The sequence below is a fragment of the Panthera leo genome, chromosome A2 (genome assembly GCF_018350215.1).
Source record: "Panthera leo isolate Ple1 chromosome A2, P.leo_Ple1_pat1.1, whole genome shotgun sequence".
Classification (NCBI taxonomy): Eukaryota; Metazoa; Chordata; class Mammalia; order Carnivora; family Felidae; genus Panthera; species Panthera leo.
This window is the reverse complement of record NC_056680.1, coordinates 165,371,743-165,396,184: the sequence shown is the minus strand read 5'-3', so window position 1 is coordinate 165,396,184 and position 24,442 is coordinate 165,371,743. Positions and strand designations below refer to the sequence as shown.

The 24,442-nt window shown below is 58.0% G+C and overlaps 1 protein-coding gene across 1 annotated transcript in view; it reads left to right on the top strand.

Moving 5' to 3' along the window:
- Positions 1-10,281: 10,281 nt before the first annotated feature.
- SHH (sonic hedgehog signaling molecule) overlaps positions 10,282-24,442 on the top strand; it is a 31,896-nt gene continuing 17,735 nt past the window's right edge. Inside the window, exons 1-2 of the mRNA XM_042927368.1 lie at positions 10,282-10,345; positions 13,876-14,079. Coding sequence (XP_042783302.1) covers positions 10,282-10,345; positions 13,876-14,079 — 268 coding nt within the window. The remainder of the gene's footprint in view (positions 10,346-13,875; positions 14,080-24,442) is intronic.

The window sequence follows — 24,442 nt, the reverse complement described above, 5'->3', positions numbered from 1 at the left end:
CCCAGTGTGCCTTAGTGTTGGTCCACGACTGTGGGCACTGGGTGTCCAGACACATTTTGGAGGGTCCCTACCAGCACTCATGGAGAGCTCTGTCTTTTCTCTGTCTCCCCCTCTCCCTCTCTGTATCTATCTCCTCTGAAAAAATAAAATAAATGCAAAACTTTCTATAAAAAAATAAAGCACTGTTTTAAAAATCCTAAAGCAAACTCTAATCATGGAGATTCCCAGTAAGAACCTCACCGTCCCCTACAGAAACACGTACTCGAGTGTCTCAGAATCATTTTCTCAGCCCACACGCGGACGGAAAGCACAGACTCAGGGATCGAGGGCAGCTGTCCCCCAAGTCTGTCGTCATCAGCTGCCTGCCCGCCACCCCGCCGATGGTGGGAATGCCGGCACCCTGCACAGGAGCCATCCTGGAGTTAAAGCCATTTTGCAACAAAGCACATCTCAAAGACTTCTTTGGGGAAACTTCTCAGTCCAAATGAGCTTTCGCTTCTGGATATGCCCCTTCCACACGCCCGCCTGTGACGGGTGAACAACAGCCACGTACACCCAGGCTCTTTGGAGAGGAGGAGGAAGTCAAAGGCATCGCCCATGAAGCAAGCGCTTGCCTCGGAGCTGACGAGAAGACGCTCCTGCGCCATTGACCCTGACCCACACCTGCGCCGCGGCCAGGACGCCAAGGCTAAGGCTTGAGTCTTCCCAAGACATCCTGCATTCCGTGTAACATCATCCACCAGAGTCCTACCCCCGGGCAGTTTAATCATTTCTTGAAAACAATGCAAACGAAAAACAAAGTTATTTTGACCAGCTCGGAGGCCGAATGGCCTTGGCTGCTTCGTGGCAGACAATAGAAGAAAGACTGCGCACAGATAGGAAAGAAAACATGATTAAATCACAGAGGTGACATTAAATCAATAGAAGCAGAGGGAGATCGATGTGCCCTCGCTCTGGGTAACGGCGGTGGGCTCGTGCATACTTTCAGATTGCTCTAAGATTGCTTCCTATTTGAATTGTGCAAAGAAAGAGTTTGGGGGGCCGTGGGGGGACTGCCGTTTTCCTAAACGTCTGATTCGATTCTTCAAGTACGGTCCTACGCTTCTCCCGTGATCCCGCAGCACGGCCACTCGGTTCCAGCCCTGTGCACAGACGAGACGCCGAGACCAGTAATAATAGCACGGGCAGCTGGGCAATTACCAGATACAAGTTGCTCTGAGCTAGCCAAAAGGAAAATGAAGGAGCTGTCGTTTGCCACCGTAAAGGCCAGGCCGGTGGAAATTCGGGCCCTGCCAACAGCTCCCTCCCAGCACGCTGGCCCTGCACCACTTAACACAGTGGACCGGGGGCCCCGGAACCGACTCAGAAGGTTGAGGGCGGCGAGCTCGATGAATCCCTGTGTTTGCCGAGGAAGCATCTGCACAGAGCAGAGGGTGCCTGGCTTCCGGCTCCAACTCTGCCACCCAGCTGATGACCCTGAGCCTCCTAAGCTCTCTGGGCCTTAGTTCTTTTCGTCCGTACCACGAGGCAGCCGGAGCCGATGATCTTAACATCTTCTTTAACCTCCAAAATGCCCATTCTAGGACAACTGCGCTAAAATTCCCGTGAATCATCTTTGCTCGGTGGTAACTAAACTAGGGCCACGAAAGCTGTTGGGCAAGTTTTCAAGCACTCTGGGCGAATCATACCTAAACAGTGTTAAACATGCCTAAATAGAATGTTTTATCAGTAAAGAAAATACACACACAGCATAAGCTGTATCCTGCCATCGATCTGAGCACGGGACAGTGGCAGGATATGGCCACGGGTTTGCATTTGTTATTAATAGGAAGGCTGAATTTTCAGGACAAAAATAACATTATCCTCTGAACTAAGGAAATGGGAAGCTGTAAATAAAACATATGCAATTGCCAGCTGAGAGGACAGCGTATCTGACTTGCTCTTCCAAAGATTTCACCCCTCAGGAATCGGCGACCGTGCTGGACAAAAGCACTCCCGACTCCAGTCTGGGGACCCGGAATCTGGCAACGTGAGGCCAGGAAACAGAAAAGACATTGTCAGGGGTGCACGGCTGGGAGGGGTGGGAAGAGACAACGCGGGGCAGCACCTGTGAGCATCTCCCCGGTAGCAAAGGATGGGGGGCCGGGCAAGGACGTGGGGCGTCTCCCACCCGGGCACCGTGAGATCTGCAGCCTTCGGCCCGAATCCTCCCAGGCATCCGATGTGCTCACCTGCTCCCCGGCAGCTGGAGCCCAGAGTCCCAGAAAGGGCGCCGGGAGGTCGACCGCCTCCGCCCGGTCAGCTCAGATCACTCTCGTGCCCATCCTCGCCTGGTTTTAAAGCTTTCTGGCGCTTTACGTGCTCTAGGCCAAGGTGTCCACGGGCACACGTGGATCAGTTTTCCACTTGCAATAATTCTCAAAAATGCGGTATTTTGTGAATGACGAGATAGCGTCCATCTGACTGATTCTTTTACTTATTTGCTTCAAAGAGGTCTCTTCCAATAATAGTTCCAATTTCACATTTCTTTTTAGGGTCTGTTATGGGCTGAGCTGTGTCCTATCAAATCCATGTGCTGAAGTCTCAACCCCAGGACCTCAAGACGTGACTGTGTTTGCCAGGGGTCTTTACACAGGTGGTTAAGGTCAAACGGCGTCAGGGGGTGGCCCTGATCCACTGTGGCCGGTGTCCTTATAAGAAGAGGCGTCAGGATACAGACACACAGAGTGACGACTTTGTGAGAACATGGGGAGAAGACAGGAGAGAGGTCTCAGGAGGAACCAGCTCTGTGAGACCGCGATCTTAGACTCACAGCCTCCAGGACTAGGACAATCACCTCCTGTTGTATATGTGCCCCCCCCCCCCACTTTGTGGTGGCCCCAAGAAGCCAACACAGGGAAAGCAAATAAAACCGAAGCATTCAGGAAAGAGGAACAGGGCTAAGTGGATGGACCGTCAGGTGTCTGGGCACAGGTAAGGCAGCTTACTCTCCCCGAGGGTGGGAGCCCGGAGCCCCACCGGCCAGGCAGCCTCCTGCCCGGGAAAGCAAGCCCCCAAAACGCTCTCTGTGCAGCTCGGCCGGGACATGCTTGGCATCCCACATGCTCCAAGGAGAGGATAGCGTGGCAGGCGGGGGACGGCGTCGTGAAGGAATTGGCTATGTGCTGCGTCTGCGCCCTGCGGGATGGGACAGAGACAGACACCCAGGGAACGGCACTCCAGGCCGCAGACACAGGCTGCCATGTTGAGTCGCACAGGAGAGGCAGGTCTGGGGCACAGAGGGTGCCTGGGTCCACCTCGGGGCACAGGAGAAGGCAGCGTTGGGAAAGATGGCCAGAGACACCTCTGGAAACAGAGGCTATGCATTCAGAAAGCACTTCGCTGAGCAGGAAAGTGTTCTCAAAACTGTCCGTCTCTATCTGGAGACCAGATCTCTCTCCCCTTCGCTCCTGCCAGGAGAAGACACGGCCTGAATCAATACAGTTTTATTAAATTCAAAGATGTCTTGTAGGGTCCCTCAGCGTACTTTCAAGGGAAAGGAGAGGTCTGGGGAGCCCCGAGCTCAGGAAGATGGACCCACTCCTGGACTGCCTCTGGCCATGGGTGGAGGCAGTACCCCATGGGCAAGGTCGCCAGCCCCCTGGAGCGGCCCCGCTCCGGACCGGGGGACCCGGCCCACCCACTCTGTGACCTCACCGAACCCCGATAAGATCACAGCCCTCAGGCGCACCTTCTCGGAACTTTCCCTGCAAAACCAGAGTTAATGAATACAGCGCGGAGGGACAGAGGCCAACAATGGCGGTCTATTCTCCCCCAGCTGTGCATGAACGACTCCGTGGAACATCTAGAAAACAAGTCATGCCTGTGCAGCGAGGGGGGCTAAGGCCTGCGGGCTCTTTTGCTGGTTCTTTCCATGAGCTCAGGGGCCCTATAGTAGGTGTGAGACAGCCTGGGACCCACGAACCACCGCGTCCAGCAAACTCTGGGCCTCTGAGACCCTCAGAGGAGACTTTGACCCACGACACCTCCAGGGGTGAGGCTCCTCTTGGAAATGGAGAAAGGTTTCACATCAAGCTAAACTTACTCTATAGGTCAAAACAGAGAGCCTGGGGGCCCCTCGCCCAGATAACGTCCAGCCTTGAGTCAGAAGCGCCTGGAAGGCTTAGTTCACGCTCTCCCTGAGGGCAGGCAACACATCTTTCTCATCTTTGTGTGTATATTGTCTCACAAAGAAAGTGTTAATTACACACCTGCTGGTTGAATGAGTGAATGAATGAATGAACCGTGATGTGAATGGGGAGGGCCAAACAGGTGCTCGCCCCCAAAGCGCATGGAGGGCAGGGACTGGAGAGCTTTTCCTGGGAAGGGCACATGGTGAGTATCCCAGGCTTTGGGGGCCACGAAGCGACTATTCACTAAGCCATTAAGTGACTGGGCCACAGTCATTGTGGAAACACACGAGCATGGCTATGTTCCAATAAAACTTTATTTCTGAACACTGGCATTTGCGCTTTGTATAATTTTCACATGTCATGGAACAGCGTTCACCTTTCAATATTTTTTTTCAACCATTTAAAAGTGTAAAAACTGTTCTTAGCTCAACAGTCACAAAAGGCAAGGATCTAGCCCGGTCTGCGAACCTCTGATCTAGGGCGTGGCTGGAGGAGACATCACGAGATCCGAGGTGCCCCGCAGAAGAAGGGGTTCTGAGCCGCACTTTTTATTCCACAAATTCCTGTGAGCAACACAGAGCCTGGACCCAAGCTGCAGCCTGAGGCCACCTCTGGGGCCAAAGCCACTGCCGGGGGCCCAGGACCACCCCCCGTAGTGCACACGAGTGAGAAATAAGTTTCATTGTATCACATTACTGAGATGTTTGAGGTTGTTTGTTACGCAGAATAGCCTTGTCTATCCTAGCTGATACAAGCTCCGGTTTTCAAGTTTTCAGCTTCAGAAACGAATGCTGATGGACTGAACACTATGGAAAGGAGGCTGTCCACACTCACTCTGCTTCCCATCACTCCTGAGTGATATCCGACAAAGGTGTTGCTGTCTTCAGCTCTTCTCGCTCACCTTTGTGAATTTGTTTTTCCACCAACTCTAAAAGCGTTTCTTGATTTTCCACCGTATGACCAGAGTAGCAGCCAATGCATCTATCCCTTCCCTCTCCTCCGCTCTCCCTATCACTTTTACCAATTACGATTTTATTTTTACATGGTGAGGAACACTGACATCGGCATTCCGTCTTGAAGCCATAATTAAGTCTTCTGGGCTTTATTCCTAGGTTGATTCTAGAAGATAAATAAAAGTTCTTAAAACATTAAGTGCATTTATGGGATTATGACTGTATGAAGATCGCTAACTCAGATAAGTGGTGTGGCTCCGTTTTATTGTCTGAGGGTCCTGTGCCGCCCGCGGGAGAATGTTCTAGCCTCGAGGCTGCAGGCCAGAATGGAAAGTCATTATTCTGAATTTCTGTGAGAAGTCCATCCAATTGTGAAGGCCCCCTCTCTTGTGAGCCTGCTGCCTGTGTTCCCCATATTCTCCGCAGGGCTGGCACGGGGTAAGATGATGGGTTTTCCCAGGACAGACTGACGAATTCGCCCCGCTTCCCAGCTCTGCTCTCCCGCCGTCCGCATCTGGCCCACCCCGAGCTCTGCCAGACTTACTTTAGATCTTACAGAGATTTGTTGAAACATCTTATCTCCTGTCATTCCCCCTTCTGATCTCTTCATAAAGGTTGATTCCTTCTGTTTTTCTCCTTCTCCCCTCTTTCAGCAGGGTCTGATGCTGGCGGGAAGAAGCGAGCACCCCGCTGGCTAGTCTTAGACATCAGCTTCTCTCGCTAAAACAAGTTCCACTCAACTACTAAAACATAACTGTATACACGAACGCAGGGAAAATGAAACACAAAACGTGTCGGTGACATAACCCAGAGAGCAAACCCGACAGATCATCTCGGCTGGTATGAATTTATACAGGAAGACTCCCCACCCGGGTGTGCAGGAAACACATTCGGTGCTGGGCATGTTCCTCTGGGCCACCGCCTCCCTCCCGGCCGTGCTGGACAGCTCCACGCCCCTGCCCAGCCTCCTCCAGCACCTTCCAGGCTTCCCCTGACTCTTTTCTCTGAAAGCCAGGGGGTATCAGCCGCCCTGTACCCACAGGGGAAGCCAGCGGTGGACAAATGCCCACCTCCCTCCCTGCCAAGGGGCAGCTCTGGGGTCATTCCCACTCTTCTAGGGTGGAGCCCTTCCTGACCACCGATAATGCCCCACAGACTCTCCTGTCTCCCCTGCACACGGGGAGCACTCCTGATTCCAGGGACCACTTTCCACGTGAAAACTTTCTCCCAGATTCTCATCCCAGCCTCTGCTCTGATGACAGGCACACCAGACAGGGCGAACCGTGCCCTCTGGGGGATGGAGCATCTGTTTATCCAGAGGTGCTGACACTCTCACATGGCTGAGGTCGAGAGTGCAGATGGCCTTCGGAGCTGGGGGAATAACCCGGGGGGGCGGTCAGGACAACTGGTTGTGGGGACCCTCGGGAGAGGCCCCAGAGGGTGGGCAGCGAAGAGAGCAGTGAACACGAGGAGGGGGACCTGGCCCTTGCTGGGACCTAACACAGCCATCGATCTCCAAGCATCCAAAACATAGCCTGGGAGGGACATCGCCCTTTGAAACCGTTGGTGAGTGCCTGAGGTCAAAGGCATGGTCAGAGCCCCTGTGCTGAGACCCCAGGAGGAGGGGGTGGGCAGCGAGGGTGGGGCTGAGAGGTGAGGGGTGGCTTCCCCCTGAATGTCTACAAACTCGTGGGGTCTCCTACGCGTGGACCTCCCAGGACGGCCGGGGGACGGGGCCAGACCGTGTCCCAAGGATAGTGCGACAGCCCGAGAGGTCCAAGAGCAAGGAGGTGGAGACAACCGGGGAAGGCCACCCACCAAAACGAGTGGGCGAGTGGAGAGGCCTTCTGATGGTCTGCGCAGCTCGCCGCTGGGACGGCAGCGTCGGCCTGGGTCTGTGCGGGTCGCGTCTCTCTGAGGAGCAGAGCCCAGAGCCGTGGCCGTTCCCGATAAGGATAAAAAGCTGAGGACTGACTTTGACGTATCTGGGGTTGCTTGCTCAAAGCTTTTAAAAAGTGTTTTCTCTCCTGAAAAGGCCCCCAGGTACAGAAGGCAGCATTTTAAAGACAGGTGCATGCCGAACCCCCAAGGTCAGTGCGCCCCGGGAGCAGTGGGTCTGTGTGTCATCACACACGAGCGTCCGGGGGTTCAGGCTCCCGTCACCGACGGGGAGGGGCCACCGGGCGAGCACTAGCCGGGTGCCAGGTGGCCCGTCTCATAAACGTCCAGCCGCCCTGCGGGGTTCGCGCAGGTGGGCCCGCTTTTCAGAGGACGAAACCCACACTCGGGCAGCACAGATCCTGAGTGTCGGGCTGGAATTCAAGCAGGTTGGCCCCGGGACACGGTCAGAATGAAGAGTCCCTGAAATCTGAATTTGAAAAAGCCACGTCCCTGCGGCTTGCCAGGATGACCCCCAGAGGGTGGAGAGTTGTGTGCATGGAGCCGTCTGTGCAGGAAGGACCCCCGCGGGCTCTGGGGAGGGACACCATCGGACGATGGCCGAGGCAGAGCCGTCCGAACGCAGGGCCAGCCCTCGGGAGCTGGAGCCCCCCACACGTTGCTGGCAGAGACCCCGGCCAGGCCGCCATTGGGAAACCGCACGGGCCCCTGGCGGCCTTCCAGAAGGGCAGGGCCGCGCCCTTTGGGTATCATCATGGCGCTCAACCCAAGAGTCATTTTCAAGCTGAAGTTTGCCTTGTCGCCTTTTTTAAACTGCAAACAGAAGCTTATGGTGCAGCGGTACGTAGCCCCGTACATCGTCACGAGAAGGCCCCCATCGCGGAACAATGACAAGGAGCGTGATCGACGGACACATACCGAGAGCGAGAAGTTTACGCGGGGCTGAGACCGTGGCAACAACAAAGCAAATGTCCGCGTTCTTGAGAATAGCATCCTCATTTATAAAGTATGAGTAATAAAATCAATACCGCTGAGATTGCGCGAGAGCAGGGTGCAGCATGGCCTCCTGGCCCGGTGACAGGTGACCAGATAAGAATGTTCTGTATTCTTTCCACTAAGTAAATACATGCCCCCCGGGTCCCACATCCCCCCAGCGATGGCCGTGGGGGATGTTTTCTCTAAGTGAAGGTGACGAGAACGATCGCAAATAGGTGAGACTAATGCCTCCTCACTAATCACCCAGTATCGTGGCTGCTCAACGTTCAGTGTTTGTGGCCTGGTTGATGATTGCCTTTCCTTTAAGGACACCTGAGCTCGAACACGTGAGCAGGAAGCCCGTGACCCAGCGAAGTAATGAACGAGGCGGGAAGGGTTCTCTCCCCCGGGATGGGACGCGGGAGCCCCCCACGCACCTGAGGAACGTGGTGCTGATGATGGCATTGCCGTGCTGATGGTGGCCGCGTGAGCCGACGAGGGAGACCTGGACGTGCGCGGTGGCCCCCTGTTCACCACGTGTGTTGGGGATACACCTGCGGGCGACAGAGACAGAGAAACGTGTTGAACAGCTCATTCCCTGCAGGGAGGGCCAGCAGAGGGGCGGCTCTGGGTCCTGCAGGGGCGACGCACTTACCGAATCGGAACCATCACTCGGAGCACGGGCTGTACCGTAACCTCCCAGTGGTGGCCGGGACGCCACTGGGGCTCGGGTCCCTGCCTTGCCTCTCCCGGCCCGGAGACCCAGAGCCCTGCCGTCCACACGTGGGCGACCCCTGTGCCTCCCGTCCCCCCATCCCCGTCCGGCCTCCTCACTGCAACCTGTGCCAGGGCCTCTGTGCCCAGAGCACACGACCCCGATCCCAGCTTCTCTACCGGGCCTGTGTGGCAGGGAGCCCCCGAGGGCCCTGCTGATGATTGGAGAAGGCCCATCAGTCTGCTGCTTCTCCACAGCTTTGGGGGGTGGCACCAGCTGCCACTCTCAGGGCACCTTGAGGAACCCGGCGCCCATCGGAGCCACCCCGGGGGGGCCCTCGTCCAGGCCGCTCCCCCGCCGCCCCTCAGTGGGCACATAAGACGTAGTCTCAGTGATGGAGCTGTGCCTTGGCAGGCCCGCGACGGGGCTGGCTGCCAAATGCTCTCCCAGCAGAAGGAGCCGTTTTGCAGGAAAGAGGAGAAAAGATTGCAAATATGAGCTGACGTCAGCTCTGTCTTTGGAGACTCAAAGTTGGGAGCAGGATGAGGTCATCCATCCTTCTGAATTCTTTCCCTTCCCTGGGACAGGAGGAGCCCTAACCCAGGGACTGTGTCCCAGGTTTCCTGAGCAGGGAGTGCTGGCAGGCCCCAGGGTCTCGGGTGGGGAGGGGCGTCGGCTGCCCCTGGACGCGGAGCGGCCGCTCTGGACCTCCCGTGGCCATGTGCTGCCTAAAAACAGAAGCCTTCGAAACAGGCTGCCTCCTGGCGGGGCTGAGCGGATGGACCGGCTCAGAGGGCCCGCAGAGACCCCCCACAGCCCGGCCACCCAGCCGGGCTCCCTTGCCGCTGGTGTCCCACCCGCCACACCGGGGACACGGGGACAAGCCGCGCAATCTTCCCGGTTTCCCCGTGAGGAAGCTGAGCCCCTGAGAGAAGAAGGCTCCCACACTCAGAATCAGCAGCAAAGACATCAAACCACAGACGGGTCACCCCAGGGGAGAGCAAGGGGAGCCCACTGTCTGCACGGAGGGGGGTGGGGGCACGGGGTCAGCGCTCCAGGCGCTCAGAGACAGAAGAAGCAGGCAAGCCGGCGAGCCAGGGTCGGTGCAGCGGCATGGAGGGGGCCAGCGTGAGAGGCAGACCCAAGTGCCAATCCCCAGTCCTCCTCTTCCTCCGTGTGTGACCTCGGGGACAACACTCACCCTGTCTGGGCCTGCTGGGCCTCACCCATGACATGAAGGTAATAGTCACTCCTTCAGAGCTGCTTGAAGCCTCCAACGACCACGGCGACGCTAACACTCAGCCGAGAGGCTCTGGGGGGCTCTTTACGCACCGCCCACAGGAGGCCTCCCATCCCGGCAGCGGGAAACCGAACAGAGAGGCCAACTGGCCCCAGACAGGGGCCGCCCCAGGGCCCGCACCCTTCCGCTGACCCAGTGACCCGTCTGACCCAAGCCCGGCCTCGGGGCCAAACCTCAACAGCAGAGGACGCTCGTGACTGATGGAAAATGTCCGGGGGACATTTGGTTTGTGATCCGCGCACACGCAGCACCTGGGGCGTCGTCCCGATGCGGCAGGTTCAGGGCGATGAGTCCTCGGTGGGCACCGAGGAGGAGTTCGTAGAATATGCAGGTGAGCCCCGACCCACAGACTGTGCACTCGGGGAGCACAGAGCTTCAGCGTGGACACGCTCTTGGGACCAAGCGTTTCCGGTGCTAACACGTGGGCTCGCTCACCAAAACCCCCACAAAGCCAGGCACAGGCACCGTAGCAAGAAGGGACTTGGCTGATCCGTGAGTGCCTTACCCTTACTGCCGGGATGGGGGGTGCGGCCCAGAGAGGCCGTGGGGTGGCCCAGGGTCACACAGCAATCAGCGGCCAAGCCCGTCCCTCAAGCTCCTTCCTCCATCCCACTGCCGTGGGGGCCAGGACCCCGCTGGATCTTCCCCCTTGGAACTGAAGGCTGGCGGGCAATCTCTTCCTTGCCCTGTCTCTCCAGGTTCTACGGGAATGAGAGTCCAACAGGCATGGCATGTTTCCAACCTGGGCATCGGACGCGCCTGAGTGCAGTCCCGGCCGAGCAGAGCCAGGTGGACGGGCTGAGAGGGGGCCTCGAGGGGCGGGTCGCCACTGGGCCGCAGGTGTGCCCCCACAGGTGTCTGTGCGGGTGCCCGACCCCTGCTCAGATAGACACTCAGGCGGCCAGAGGCTCAGTGGGGACCAGCCCCAGACTGGAAGCCACACCCCCATTGCCTTCCGTCCCAGAAGTTTCAATGGTGAGGTTTTCTACTTTACCAAAGGATGATCCACAGGACTGGCTTGGATCATAAGGGCCCTCAAATCTGTTAGGGCCGTCACTCGATTTATTTAAAACGGCCTCGCAGGTGACTTTGCAGGAAGCTGAAAGTCGGCCAAGTGAGGTAGGTAATGAGAGCCGTGCATTCTGCCCTCCCGTGTCTGCTTCCAAAAACCATGCTCACACTCTGCGTTGTCCCCCAGGCTCCGAAAGCAGGGTGGGGGGGGGGGTGCTGTGTGTCACTTGTTAATGCAGGGGCCACATCCGAGCGTCTGGTACGTTCTTAAGAAGTCGCCAGAACATACAAATTCTGCGTCCGCTCCGCACAGAGCTGCAAAGCGGTAGGCACTGGAGGTCGTGAAGCCGGGTCTGCGGTCTCAGGGAGCGCACGGCCCAGCAGGAAGGACAAACACGCGGGGCCCCGCCGTGAGGAGGGTGTCCCGCTTCGCACGTGCGGCCCCTGGCCCTGGGTGACGCTCTTCAGGACGCCATGAGTGGGGAGCAGACCTCCCAGGGCATCCGGTCCGACGTGGACGTGGACGGAGTGTCGCGAAACGGCACGGGGACAGTGCCACGCGGCTGCAGCCGGGGAAAATAGCCGAGGCAGAAAGTGGCCAAGTCCGCGTCCTCAGTGGAGGGGACAGATGTTTCCTCCCAAAGTCCCGAGGCTCTGAGCCCGGCGAGGGCAGCAGGCAGAACCCCCGGCTGGAACCTCACGGAATTTCTAGGCAAGTCTTCCTGGAACAGAGCTGACAGAAGCTCTGTGTGCCCAGGCTGAAGTCCACCCGTCCCCCTCCTAATCTGTCAGTCGGCTTGGGATGTCAACGGCTTTAAAGGCCCACCTCCCGCCAAGGACAGGCAGCGCCGGCCTCACATCCACACCCACCACTTCCCCAGACCTGCCGTGAGAGGAGGCTGGAGAAAGCACTGGGTCCGTCGGACGGGTCCCCAGGCCTGGCCGATGCCCCCGCGCGTGGGGCAGAGCAGAGCGGGAGGGGAGGGCCCCCGGGGCACCCAGTCCGCCAGGCTGACACCCACTGGACAAGACCTGGGGTGGCTCTCGTGGGGACCCGGGGAGGGAGACAGAGGGAGAGGGGGGACGGTTGGGGAGAGGGCAAGGTGAGCCCCAGGCTTAGTGCCTGCTAGGGTCAGGTGACACAGGTGACAGCGCCGTCCTCTGAGAAGAGCCTGGGCTTCCTGCCCAGCTGGGCTGCGGTTTAAACCCTGGGCACCCCCCCGCGGGAGGCCGGGCAGTTAGGGTTCCCCGGGCCCAGCGTCCTTAGTTATAAAGTGAACAGAGCAGTAACGGCCAGCTAGGGGATGAAGATAATGCACACGGAAAGTCATGACAACAGTCATTCCCTCAAAGGGGAGGCCGTTCGCTCGCAGGGGCAAGTATCTGTGTCCAAGGAGCCTTCAGAACAAACCAGAACAGACCGTCCCCCGAGATACCGTCCCACACAGGCGCGTGCAGGGGGGGTGCTGGGGTCTCCAGCCACCCCGAGCCTTTGATGTAAGCGCTTTACAGGGTCGCGCATCTCGCGTCTCTGAGAGCAGGCCTCGCCCGGCTTGTTGGGTCTCAGAAGTGGAGTCACGCTGGAGGACACGGTTAGGTGACTTCCTTCAGAGGTCCTCAGACTCACAGAAGGGAGAAAGCGGAGGCAGGCCCCGCGCTGTGTCCTTCCGGGCCGCGTGCGCCCCCAGCGCGGAGGCGGGCCCACGGTGCGGGCGCGGGACGCCCGGGACCCTGCGGTTAATCATTGACAGGAGCGTGCGGCCCGGGGACTGTGCCCGGGCCTGTCTCCGTGTGTTCAAGGAAGTGGCCGGGAGGAAGCTGTGGGCCCAGGGAGGGACAGTAGCGGGAACTCAAAAATAGTTTTCATTCCTCCGCACACACAACAGCCGCCGGGTGAGTGGCCTACAGCACATTCCTCACGCTGGCCGGGCCGCCAGGGCCCAGGGGCGAGGGAGCCAAGAGAGGGGGCCGTGTGCCTCCCAGCGGCCCTCCCTCTGGCCCTGCCACTTCCGAGTCCCCCCCCCCTCCCCGAAGCGTGGCCAGTGCCACTGGGGGGCGGCCGCGGCAGCCGGCTCCCCGGCCTTCCCGACGGGCCAGGTGCAGGGAGCGGGCAGGTGACCGAGGGGCACCAGCACGGGGCAAGCCAGCGCACAGGCCCTCCCTCGCCCAGCCCCTCCGGGGCCTCGTCCTGGCTCTGGATCTTTCCTCTCACATTCCCCACGGCGCTGACCCCCAGCCGGGTTTCCTCTCCTGGGCAAATTAGAGGGGCTGAGTCACAGCCACTCAGCACTGCCCTACAGGTGCCACACGCCCTCAACCTACGACCATGCCAGACGTATCGCGACAACCCGTTTATGTCCCTCGAATCAAGGCCTTCATTCAACACCCGTGGACTGAGCACCAACCCAGGACGGGGCTCCAGACGAAGGCCTGACAGAGGAAGCAGGCCTGGGCCCCGCCCCGCCTTGGGGCACAAAGCTCGGGGTAGACGTACGGCCACCTATGTGGGACACAGAGCCCCTCACGCGTGGTCCCTGTGCCCTGCGGACCCTGGGCTGCCGTTCACCTGCGGTCCCTGCAGCACGGAGGTGCGTGCCCGGGGAACAGGGGGGACCCGAACAAGCCCAGTGACTGTGCCCTCTGGACACGCGTCATTATTTCCCCTCCAAGGAAATCTCTCGTGTGCCACCACCGTCTCTCGAGTGGGATTCCAAACATCGGCTCCACGGACAGCGGACGTGTGGCCAACCCTCTGTCCCACCGCCAGCGAGCCTGGGCACCGCGTGACCCACCCACACGGGAGGGGCCGGTGCGGCCACCACACCCGTGCTCTCGCTCCCTCTCTTCCAGCACCTTCTCCCTGCGGCCTCCACTCGGCTCAAGTTGGTCAACCTTCCCGCTGCTCTGACATCCAGCCCTCTGACATCCTGACTCCCCTCGCAGCTGGCGCAGCTCCAGCCCTGTTCCCGAAGCAGAGGGAGAGCCCTGCGCCCCACACCCACCCCTGCGTCTCCTGCGTCCTGCACCGCGGCACAGACACGGAGCCAGTGCTCGGTAAACACTCATGATGGGGGAGGAAAGGGCTGAGGTGTGACCGGTTTCCTGACGCACCACATCACCTGGGAGAGAAAGGACATTGTTCGGAGAGGTTTGTAGACACAAAGATAAGGGAGAAGGGAAAGGCCCTGCGGCCATATTTCCCCATTTTATTGCAGATGATTTCACATCAAAATGGTGGTAAGGAAGGGGCATCGCGCCCCGGACAGAGCGTAACCTTGATGGGACCGCTGGAATCCGAGCACATCGCCGAAACTCACCCCTTCGCTCTCGAGGTGGAGTTCTTCAGGGAACACAATTAAAGGGTTTTCTCAAGATTGAAGGGAAGGGTCAGTCCCCGCCCGCGAGTGGCAGGTGCGGGGGCAGCGTCTCTCCAGGGGCCGGGGGCGGCCAGTGAGCCAAGGGGTCGTGGACACACAGTGCTTGGCTCTAGAGACAGAAGCGAAAACCAGACCAGTCCAAGCCCCTATCACACCCCTCAGTGACACGGCCAGGGGGAGGGGGCCCATCACACACCGTGCGGTCCGCCGGGAACCGCCCCAACTGGACCAAGCAGCAAAAATCCAAAGTAATTTCAGGCAGAAGCCAGCCTGTCAGACCTGGCAGAAGAGAGTGCAAATGGGAGGTGATTCTGTGCCGGTACCTGGTCAAGAGGGCAGAACGTTTCAGCATGAGAAGAGCCCAGAAGGAGGCCAAGAATGATCCTTGGCCGGCAGGTGGCCATGTGACCTACATCCCGTTCCGGAGGCCCCGGGCTCCTGCCACCAAAGAGGAACGGGCACCCACATGGGCGAAGATGGACGACAAAACGTGGGCCTTGCCTCTAGCTTCCGTGACCAGGGCCCGGACCTCCCAACGGGGTCTGCCCCTGCCCTGGGCTCCCCCTCCCACTGTGCATTAACATGGCTTTGCTCCGAACTCGAAACACAGTTTTCAGATGTCCTCAGAAGTGACCTGTGTGTGTCCTTTAGGGGTGAATTTCATTTTTGGAAAAACCAGAAGCCAAGTGCGTGACAGGGGCTGGAAGAAGGGCCGGGCTTCCCGGGACGGCAGCTTGGAAGGAGAGGCACCCGTCGGTACGTAAGCAGCCGAACGTGCCGAATGAAGAAAAATCTGTGTTCTTTCCCTGCTGAGGGTGTGTGTGGGCGTGTGCACGCGTCTGTGTGCGTGTGCGTCACACTTTGAGGCCTGGTCGGGTTAATCGACTCCCAAGTGAAGGCACTTGGGAATCTCACTGTGTCAACGTACCTCATAGTCCGTCACTTTGAGGAGCGAATACACTTCCAAATGAGTAAATCTCAGCTCTGCTTAAACTAGATCTTACCTGAGTCTGGCCGAAATGCACGTGCATCTAAAACGCACTTGGAGATTCCGTGGCCTCTAAGTGGGACACTGGTCACAAGTTCCAGTAAACATCCAGGTTTATAAGACCCAACGGGAAGCAGGCACAAGCATCTGCGAGGTCAGAGGGTGGGTGGCGGTCGGGCTCCTGAAGACTTTGCGATTCCTTCCGACATCACGCGGCCTGCCAGGGACGCCCCACGCGCCGAGGGCAGATTTACCCTGTGGGCCCCGCCGTACTTGGGGGTTAGAAGCCAGTGCGTGTCTCCAGATGGACTTTGTCTGAGTTCAGGGAGCAGCCCCCATGTGAACAGGCACGTTGGCCAAGTGGAAATCCCAGCCCTTTGTATATTTAGTCAATGAGTGCAGATACGATTTCCTCTTTAACAGCACAACGGATGCCATCATCAAAACAGTCCTGTTGCGGTGACAGCGGATGCCCGAAGGGCAGGCCAGACGCGGTGCTGGGCACCTGTCGGGCTGAAAGTCGGCCGGTGGGTCTGGCTCTGCCGAAGCCGACAGAGCAGCGGAGTTAATGACTTGGTTTCACGTATTTGCATAGCTTCATCCAGATTACTGCCATTTAGATACACTCAGCACAGAAATGCTGACTCTGGAGAAGTCTGAGCCACACTTGGGGTTTCCCGTATCTTCACTGTAATTTTATAATAAACCATCCATACTGTGTCTTAGAGTTTGACTCCCAGCACGGCAGTGAGACGTAGCCCTGCGTCTGACCCGACATCCCGGACCTCAGAACATATAGGGGAGCCTCTCTGCCTCTCGGGGACATGGAGATTCAAGGCCAAGGCCCCCACCTCCCAGCCAGTTTCGCAGCCTCCCGCCAAAGAGCTGGGGCCCAAGCCTTCTGGTTTTTAAGACTATGTCGAAGTGTTACGTACGTGACACAATCACAAGAATGAAAATGGTTTACTCGTTGAAACTTGACTTTGTAAATTCACAGATCTATAACGGTTTCCACAGGCACCCATGGCCACAAAACCCAAATCACCGAACCAAACAATTATCCCGGAAAACGTTCTCACTCAATACCGAATCATCGCTGCCGTATGCGCTCACTTACTTTCGCCATCTGACCTCACTCAGCAGGGGTGCTAGAGGCTTAAGAGAATTTCACGGGACGTAAGTTTAACATCCAGGGATAGATCCATATTATGTTATGTGTAATATATATTACGTCCATTAGGCAATGGTTTTCTCATTCAGGTCATTGAACTTCAAACCTTTATTACCGCTAACAGTTCAGAAAACAGCCAGAGTCAGTCTAGTTCCAGCCCCAGCATCTGCCAGCTCGGTTCCTAGAACAGCCGTTTGTGCAGAAGCATGGCTGTGAGATGAACCCCAGTCTCCGCTCTCAGCCTCCAACCCCTGGACACCCTGAGGCTGTCCTTGTAACTGGGTCCACCCCACTCTGGACGACAAAGGACGGGCGGGGGTTCAGGGAGGTCTTGTGTGAGAACGTCCGTCAGAAACAAGCCAGTGGTCGCCGTATCACCAGAACGGGCACCGAGCGGCCTCGGTTTTCCGACCAAGTCTCCTATATGATGATTGTCTCACTGACACCCGTCCCCGCACGCAATCGATGCGCGTACGGCCCCGGGGGTAGTGAAAGCACATCCGTCTCACCCCAGCGGCAACCTTCCATGACGCCATGGGGCCCCCCCACGCTGCTTGCCGACCCCCGTCCCTGTCTCAGGCAGGACTAACCTAACGCACGGCCCCTTTAAACACCGCCTATGTTTTCCGCAGCCGGGGCCTGGGGGTACCTGCCTCTGAATCAGTGCCCCGAGCCACCTGCCGGAGTCTGTCTCCAGCTCGTCCCCGCCCAGCTCTGGCTAAGAAGCCTGGTCACCATGCGGTGTCCCCGAGAGCCCTGGAAGGGGCTGGGACGTCAGCGCCCACACGCCGGGGGGGGGGGGGTACACCGCCTCGCAGGGAACTCAGGACTCATCTCCGCCTCCGTGTCAAACCGCTTCTCGAGTCACCGCGTTGGATGGAAGTGTTTCTTAAAAGCATTACGTTTCCCTGCTCTCTTGAAGACGGCCTGGAACAAAACGCACCTTCTCCGGGAGGCCGAATCCCACGTCACACAGCAGCCAACCCTCGCTGAGCTAACGGCGCGGCTGGAGCGCTTCCGGCTGCGGGCTCCCCTCAGGGGTCCCCCGAGCCGTGCACCCCCAGCCCTGCGCCTGGCCCAAGCGCCTCGTTTCTCCGCGTCCTCCCGTGCCGCCCTGGCGTCTGGCCCCTCGGGACGCCAGCCCTCAGGAATCGCTCCCCTGCCTTTCGATGTCTTATTTCTACAAGTGCCGGATGTTTCCAGCCGGAGAGCCAAGCGAGCGGGACATTCGAGAGCGAGCAGACTGCAGGGGAGGGGGTCTCGGAGCCCGTGTCCCTGTAGCGTGGAGCACGGACCGATGGCTTCTGTGTTGGGGGGCAGAGTCCTTTTTCCCTCCTCTCGCGGTTGCCGGACGTGCCGTGAATGAATGGAGCTTCCATGTAGGCTGGTCGTGCACAGGTAAACACTTGATGTGTTTGGGAAAGGCCGAGACGGTGAGAAATTGCATCAGGTTATTTTAATCTCCATAGGTGGAGAGGAGCTGCGGACCAGGGAGTAGAAATCCCTGCTCAGCCAAAATAAACAGCAAACCGCGGCCCTCCTGTCCCGACAGACTCGCCTCCCCGAGTCTCCGGTCGTGGGTTACCGGGGCTCCGGGCAGGGATCTGGAACCTTCTAACTCACAGGGGGAGGGTGACCAGCGTCGCACAGCCGGCCCCGTCTCCCCGCCCGTGTGTCCGTGAGGTTCCAGGCTGAGTGCGGGGGCCCATGGCGTCTGGGGAGGCTCAGGGGTTACGAAGCCAGCGGCCCCGCCAGCACCTCAGAACAGCCCCTCCGAACCAGCCGTGCATGTGGACTCCAAGGGCCCGACAGCTCGCTCCTGCCGGCCGAGGAGGCGGCCTGGGCGGCAGAAGGAAGGTGCCAGCGCAGGCCAGACAGCGGGCGGCCGGCAGCCTCTGCTCTGTCCCAGCCGGCTTCCTCCTGACCGCCCCCAGGCTCGGTTTGCTGCTCTGGGAAACGGGACTGCCAGTGGCCTCCCTCACTCAGTTCGCAGGAAGCCCCACCTGGGTGAAGGAGGTGCCCTGAGAAGCCACAGGCCCCCACACGAGCCGGTGGGGGGCACCTCCCTTCTCAAGCAGGGGGAGCCCTCACGTTGGGCCAGCACGGCACTTACCGCCTGGGCCGTCCCTCTGGCAGTGACTCAGGGCGGAACGAGCGGCCAAACTGGCTCAGCGCAGAGCCTCCGAGGCCCTGACATCCTGGCCAGGCCGGGTCTCCTTTCCCCCCCCCCCCCCCCCCCCCCCCCAGTGCCTGGATCCCCAGAGGCACTAAAGAGACGAGACTCTCGGGCCAGCACACTCAAGACTGCTTCCTCGCCTCGGCTCCAGCCCCGCCTCGCACCCAGCTCCCTGGGCCACCTGCGTGCCGGGCCGGCACACCCAAGATCTGGGATTGGTGGCGCCCCAGGCGTGCCACTCAGCAGCCCGGGGTCACCCTGTCCCACGCGCCCCGGCTGTCTCAGCCCCTCCGCCGGGATTCGATTCCGGATTTACATCCACTGACCTTTTTCCTGACTTTATCCGGTGCACACACGGTCTCACCCTGAGGACCCTCCCGGCTTCCCCTCGACAGACACCCGTTCAGAGCAGCACATGGGGGGTGGAGCGAGACCCGGGTGACAGAACCATGGACAGCTACGATGGGAGCGTGATGTCATTGGACGAGGCAAACTCTGGGCTCCCACCCCCAGACACAGCCGCCCTGGCTCACCGCTGGCCATCGCCACCCGTCCCGGGGGAACGAGAGGCCAGAGGCCAGCAGGAAGGTGAAAGCCAGGCGGGGGCAGGGCTAGACTAAGACGGTAACTTGGACCCCATCCCATGGCACCTCTCCATCGATGGCGTTTCTATCTGTCATGCTGTGAGTCAGGCCTTCGAAGTGATGAACATCCTGGGAGAGAGTGCTGCTGACCACGCTGAAAGCTCCATGACAGCATCCACCTGCTTGGTGCCCCACCCGGGTCACCGCTGTGGGGGGGGGGTGGGTGGAGGTGCATGGCCCGGCTTGCTCTCCCATCTCTCCGGGAGGCTGGAAAGAAGCCGCCTCCAGCCCCGCCGAGGGTGGCCGAACCAGGTGGCGGCATCGGAAGATGAGGCGGGCCGGGAAGAGATCCAGCGTGGGTCCCTTCTCACCTGGAGACAGGATGGCACCTGGAAGCCGGGGGTGAGCGTTTGCAGCGCGTGCTCGACGTCCTTAGGAGATTCTGGAGTGCGAGACGAGGCCCCACGCTCAAGGCCTCCAGAAGACACCGTTCCCGGTGAGTCGAGATTACTGCAGTATTGAACAGACGAGGCACAGTGCTGTCTCCTGTCCAAACGGCCGTCCCCATCCAGCAGCTGTAAGGTCCCTCTCTGCCTCACACTCTCTGGTGGGACTATCGATCAAAGGCGTCCCCCCGGATAGGCATCCTAGGCAGGCTGGCAATCCGAACAGCCTTCCCCCTGCATACAGTCGTTGGCCCGGGGGTGGGCGGGGGGCCAGGAAAGCCAGCCCTTCAGGGAGATCGCTGGGAATGCGGGGGACCCTCCAGGCCAGCTCTGCCTGGCACCCTCCCTGCCACCAAATGGAGAGCCACCTGGCAAGGAAGTCAACCAAGTTCCAACTGCAACAACACGGTGGATGGAGCTGGGCTGGGCCCACACGCACCTGCTGCAAACATTCCAGACCCTGAGTAATTGTTTAAAGGTCCAAAACATATCTGGAAAGGAAATAAAAATAAATCCTCAGGTCACTAGAAAGAAGAAACTTCAAGCCAGAGCCTTACTCTTATAAAGTGATGTTGCAAGAGCCCCAGGGGCCACCGGGCCAGTCACGGGCCCTCGGTTGCTGGGTTCTAACGACGGCTGGGAGGGACTGGAGGGCTGGCCAACGCCGGGATGGAGAGGCAGCCTTGACCCTGACCTGTGGAAGAGCTTCTGTCGTAGTGGAGAAGCTGGAAGGAGATGAGAAACTGACCCACCGACTCAGAGGCCAGAGGAGAATTTGGCTCAGCCCAGTGCTCTGGGTCAGGAAACACCCACCGCCCCCAGGAGAAACTGGGGACACAGGCCTACCACACAGGCATGTGGTCCCCCAGCTGAGAAAGTCACACCAACCCCCAGGGTGCAGAAGCTTTCCTCTCCTGGGGTCTCCGCCCTTGTTTTTGGTTCTAAGACGGGACTCATTGCCTTTAATTATTTCTTGGACCACATCTCTTCCCCAGACTAAGCCTTCTGAGGCCAGGGGTTGGGTCTTCTGTTTGCACCAAAAGGCATACCTAGCATGGTCTCAGCACACTGTAGAAGCCAACCACACCCGTACGGAATGAGTGGCCATAAGCAAACCAGTGACCAAGCTTTTCCTGATGTGTTCGGCATCCAGAAACCCCCGGGACGTGAGGTCCTGAATTCCAGGGCTGGCTCACAGAGTCCGTAACAGACCGACATGAAGAGAGAGCTGGGCGTGTTGTAGTTCTGGCTTGGCCGCCTCTCCAGCCGTCGGACAAGAGCAGGGCACTGGAATTACATCAGCCTCAGTTTCCTCATCTATACCATCAGGGACAGGATTGATTTCTCACTTTCCTTCTAAAGTTCCAAACTTCGATGATGCTCTCCAGAGATGACATCACACGAGACTTTTTTTTTTTTTTTTTTTTTTGATGAGTCAGAAACTCAGAGGTTTCCCGGGATGCCTGTGGACCGTGCACAGCTCAGAGATGGGGATAATTTTCTAGACCACATTCTGTGCCTTCTTTTAAGGCAGCTCTCTGAACACTCTGTGTTTGTTTTGATTTTTCATCTTTGCTCTCTGAATGATGATTTATCTGCCTTTCAGAATAGAAGTCTAAAAGGCCTAATTGTGTGTGTGGCTTCTGGGGTTGTTTCGATTTATAAATATTTTAATAGGATTTTTATTCCTTCACAATAAATATCTTAGAAACCTTTGTACCAGGAGCAAACTCTGTGTGTGTGTGGTTTTTTTTTTTTTTTCTTACAAAGCCTGACTTAAGGGAGAGAGGAGAAAAGACTCAAGAACACTGAGTCACAAGAGTCCCTCAAGAGATCGTGGCCGTCACATCTGCCCTCAACCTGCCTTCTAACACTCCGATGGCATCACGTGCCCACTGTTCCTGCAGAGCTCTGCCCCTGCCCAAAACCTAAGGGGACGGCAAGGAACAGATATGCCTCCTATTAACTGGACTTCTTAAGGGACGTGTTATTGAATAAATAAGATACACCAGATACATAAGCCTCCAACTGGAGAAATAATGAGGCCAAGGTAGACAACAGAAAATCCCATAGTTGATGACCTAACAGCCCAAACCTTCCAGGAGAATATGCCAAGACCGGGGAAGGGAGAGGAGTCCAGTTCTAGGGGATGAGGGGGCCAAAGGTGAAAGTGGTTAGCACAGAGGGACGGCGGTCCTTGACTTGCCCTTGACCCCACACCCGTTTGCACTGGTTTTCCTCCGTCCTGCACAACTTGGCCGCACGGATGTGGGCGCAGGTTGGAAAGCGCTTTGCATAGGATTCTGGGTTTACCTCTGACCTCACCTCCAACCAGCCTCTGTCACTCCATCCTTCTTCTTGGGCTCAGCGTAAGGCCTTATAAGACCTTCGCCAGAGAAACCGCGTCGACAATCCCAGGGGTGTCTACACGGCACCCAATAGCTCTCTGAAAACTAAGAAAGACGATCCACTGTACCGACTCAGACGTTCGACGTGCTGGGGACCGGACCCGGGTGCCAACGCGCATCTGTCTTCCGTGTGGTGGGGACGGGGGTGGGGAATGAAATGTGGAGGCACACGCTGCACATTAACCTAATGGGTATGCACGAGAATAAATACTGTCTGGCCTTGAACACCATGATAGTAAAATGCATTATTGCTGTTCAGATGATGTTATGATGCTAGAAGCCAAAAGATGACAGCAGAATTGAACTATTGCCCAAAAGCAATTACTGATGAGAATTGATTATTTCTGCAAAGAAAGGTGACCGATGGATTCGTTGTCACATCGCAGCAGATTTGGGCAAAACCTGCTGTGCTTGTCAAAGGGACAGAGCTACCCACAGAGACCGTTAAGATCCGAGGGTGCCTCCGGATGCTGGTCCAGCAGCTCGACCAGGATGCCAGGGCAGCCGCCGGGGCTCCAGGCTCGTCCCTGAAAGACGCCACACCAGTCCTCTCCCTCCATCAGGCGACGTGACGCTGTCATCACGCTCTGAGGTGGGGATCGGTGATGCTTCGTTCGAACGGGATCGTAAGCCTACAGTCCTCATTCGAACGCACAGTACGCACCTAAGTGGTTGCAAGTTGTTACCCGGGCCTTATTTGATTCGCCCAAGGGCAGGTTCCGCTGCCTCCTCTCCCCCACGCTTGCCTGCAGTGTCCGTAGGCTTTATACCCGCTCCTTCGCTAACGGCTGAGTCAGAATGCCACGTGATCGCACGGGCGTGCCATTTTTAGATTGCTTCCGAGTCCATCGACGGGCGCGTCTCGGAGAGGGACGGCTCTACCAGCCTTTCTGTGGTGGCATTTTGAGAACTGAAGGTGAGCATCTGAAACAAAAAGATCTCCCCACCACTCCACCGCCCCCACCCCATCCCTCCGCCACCCAAACAAAGCCCAACAAAACTGGGGCATAAATACATCAGGCTAAGAAAGAACACACGTACACAACATCCAATACCATCCGCTGAAGGAAAGAAACAAGAGAAGCTGAGACAATCAAGCACATACTTGGCCTGCTCCCATGGCCCAGTGAATTCAGCGGTTACCATGGCGGGATGGGGCCAGAGGGAGGACTCCAGAGGGCAGGCTTTGTCTGGGCACTGCTGAAACAGAGAGCCGGGATTCAGTCTGTTGGTTTGTGTACTTTGGGGTAAGCCATCCTCGCACTGAAAAGGCCTGGATGAGAGGTGTTGAGTTTGACTTGGTCTCATACCTTTGGGTTTCTCTTGGCATCCTGCCCCCCACCCCCAGGCCGCCCAACCTCCTCCAGGCCTCCTCGGCACCCCCACCCCCGGGGCCGTGGAAACGCACGGCACAGAGCACTCTCAGGGGGAGACGCCGGTTGGGGGTCTTCCCTCTCCGTGGATAAACTGCCGGTAGGAACATCCCAGATCCCACGGGGATGAGTCAGAGCAGAGACCAAAGGGATGCCCTTCACACGGAAAAGGAAACTAGTTCGAGTGCAGCACAAGACCGGGCCCCCCCAAGACACTCTGGCAGCTGAAGCTCTAAGGTTAAGAGAGTTCGGTCCACGGCGATCGGGCGCAAACACACGCAAGTCCTCGGTCACAGGGGGAGAGAGGGCGAGAACAATGGACTGAGTGTCAGAGACTTACCCCCGTAATTCTGAGCACAGTCATCTAATCTCTCTTTAGACCTCAATTTCCTCATCTGTCAAATGGAGATAACAATATGCGGCCTGCCCGCCCCTCAAAGTATGACTGCACGGATTAGACCCCCTTTGAACACACGCCATTATTAGTGACGAATCTCTCTGGAGCCACCGCGGATTGCTGCAGAAATCCGTCCGCGTTTGGAGCCGCAGTGCAGCTACGGGGAGTTTCCACGCGAAAGAGAACGACGCAGGAAGTTGTCTCTGAGAGCCAGGCACTCGCGTGCACTGGGATCCGTCCCGAGCAGATCCCGTCAGGGTCCCCGCGTGATGGGGTTCACTTTGCTTCTCCCCCGTCTGCCATTTGGAAGAGGCCGGGGGGAATTATTATTTAAAGCCACTCAGTCGGATTGAATGTCCTTCTCGTCAGATGAAAGGGGTGGCCCGCTTCAGCCCCCCTCTGCTTAAAAACAGTTGAATTCTTTTACACCCGACGGCCTTTGGCCTCTCTAGGCGTAATCGTACCAGCAAAAGCGCAAAGTCCCAAAGAGAAGGGTG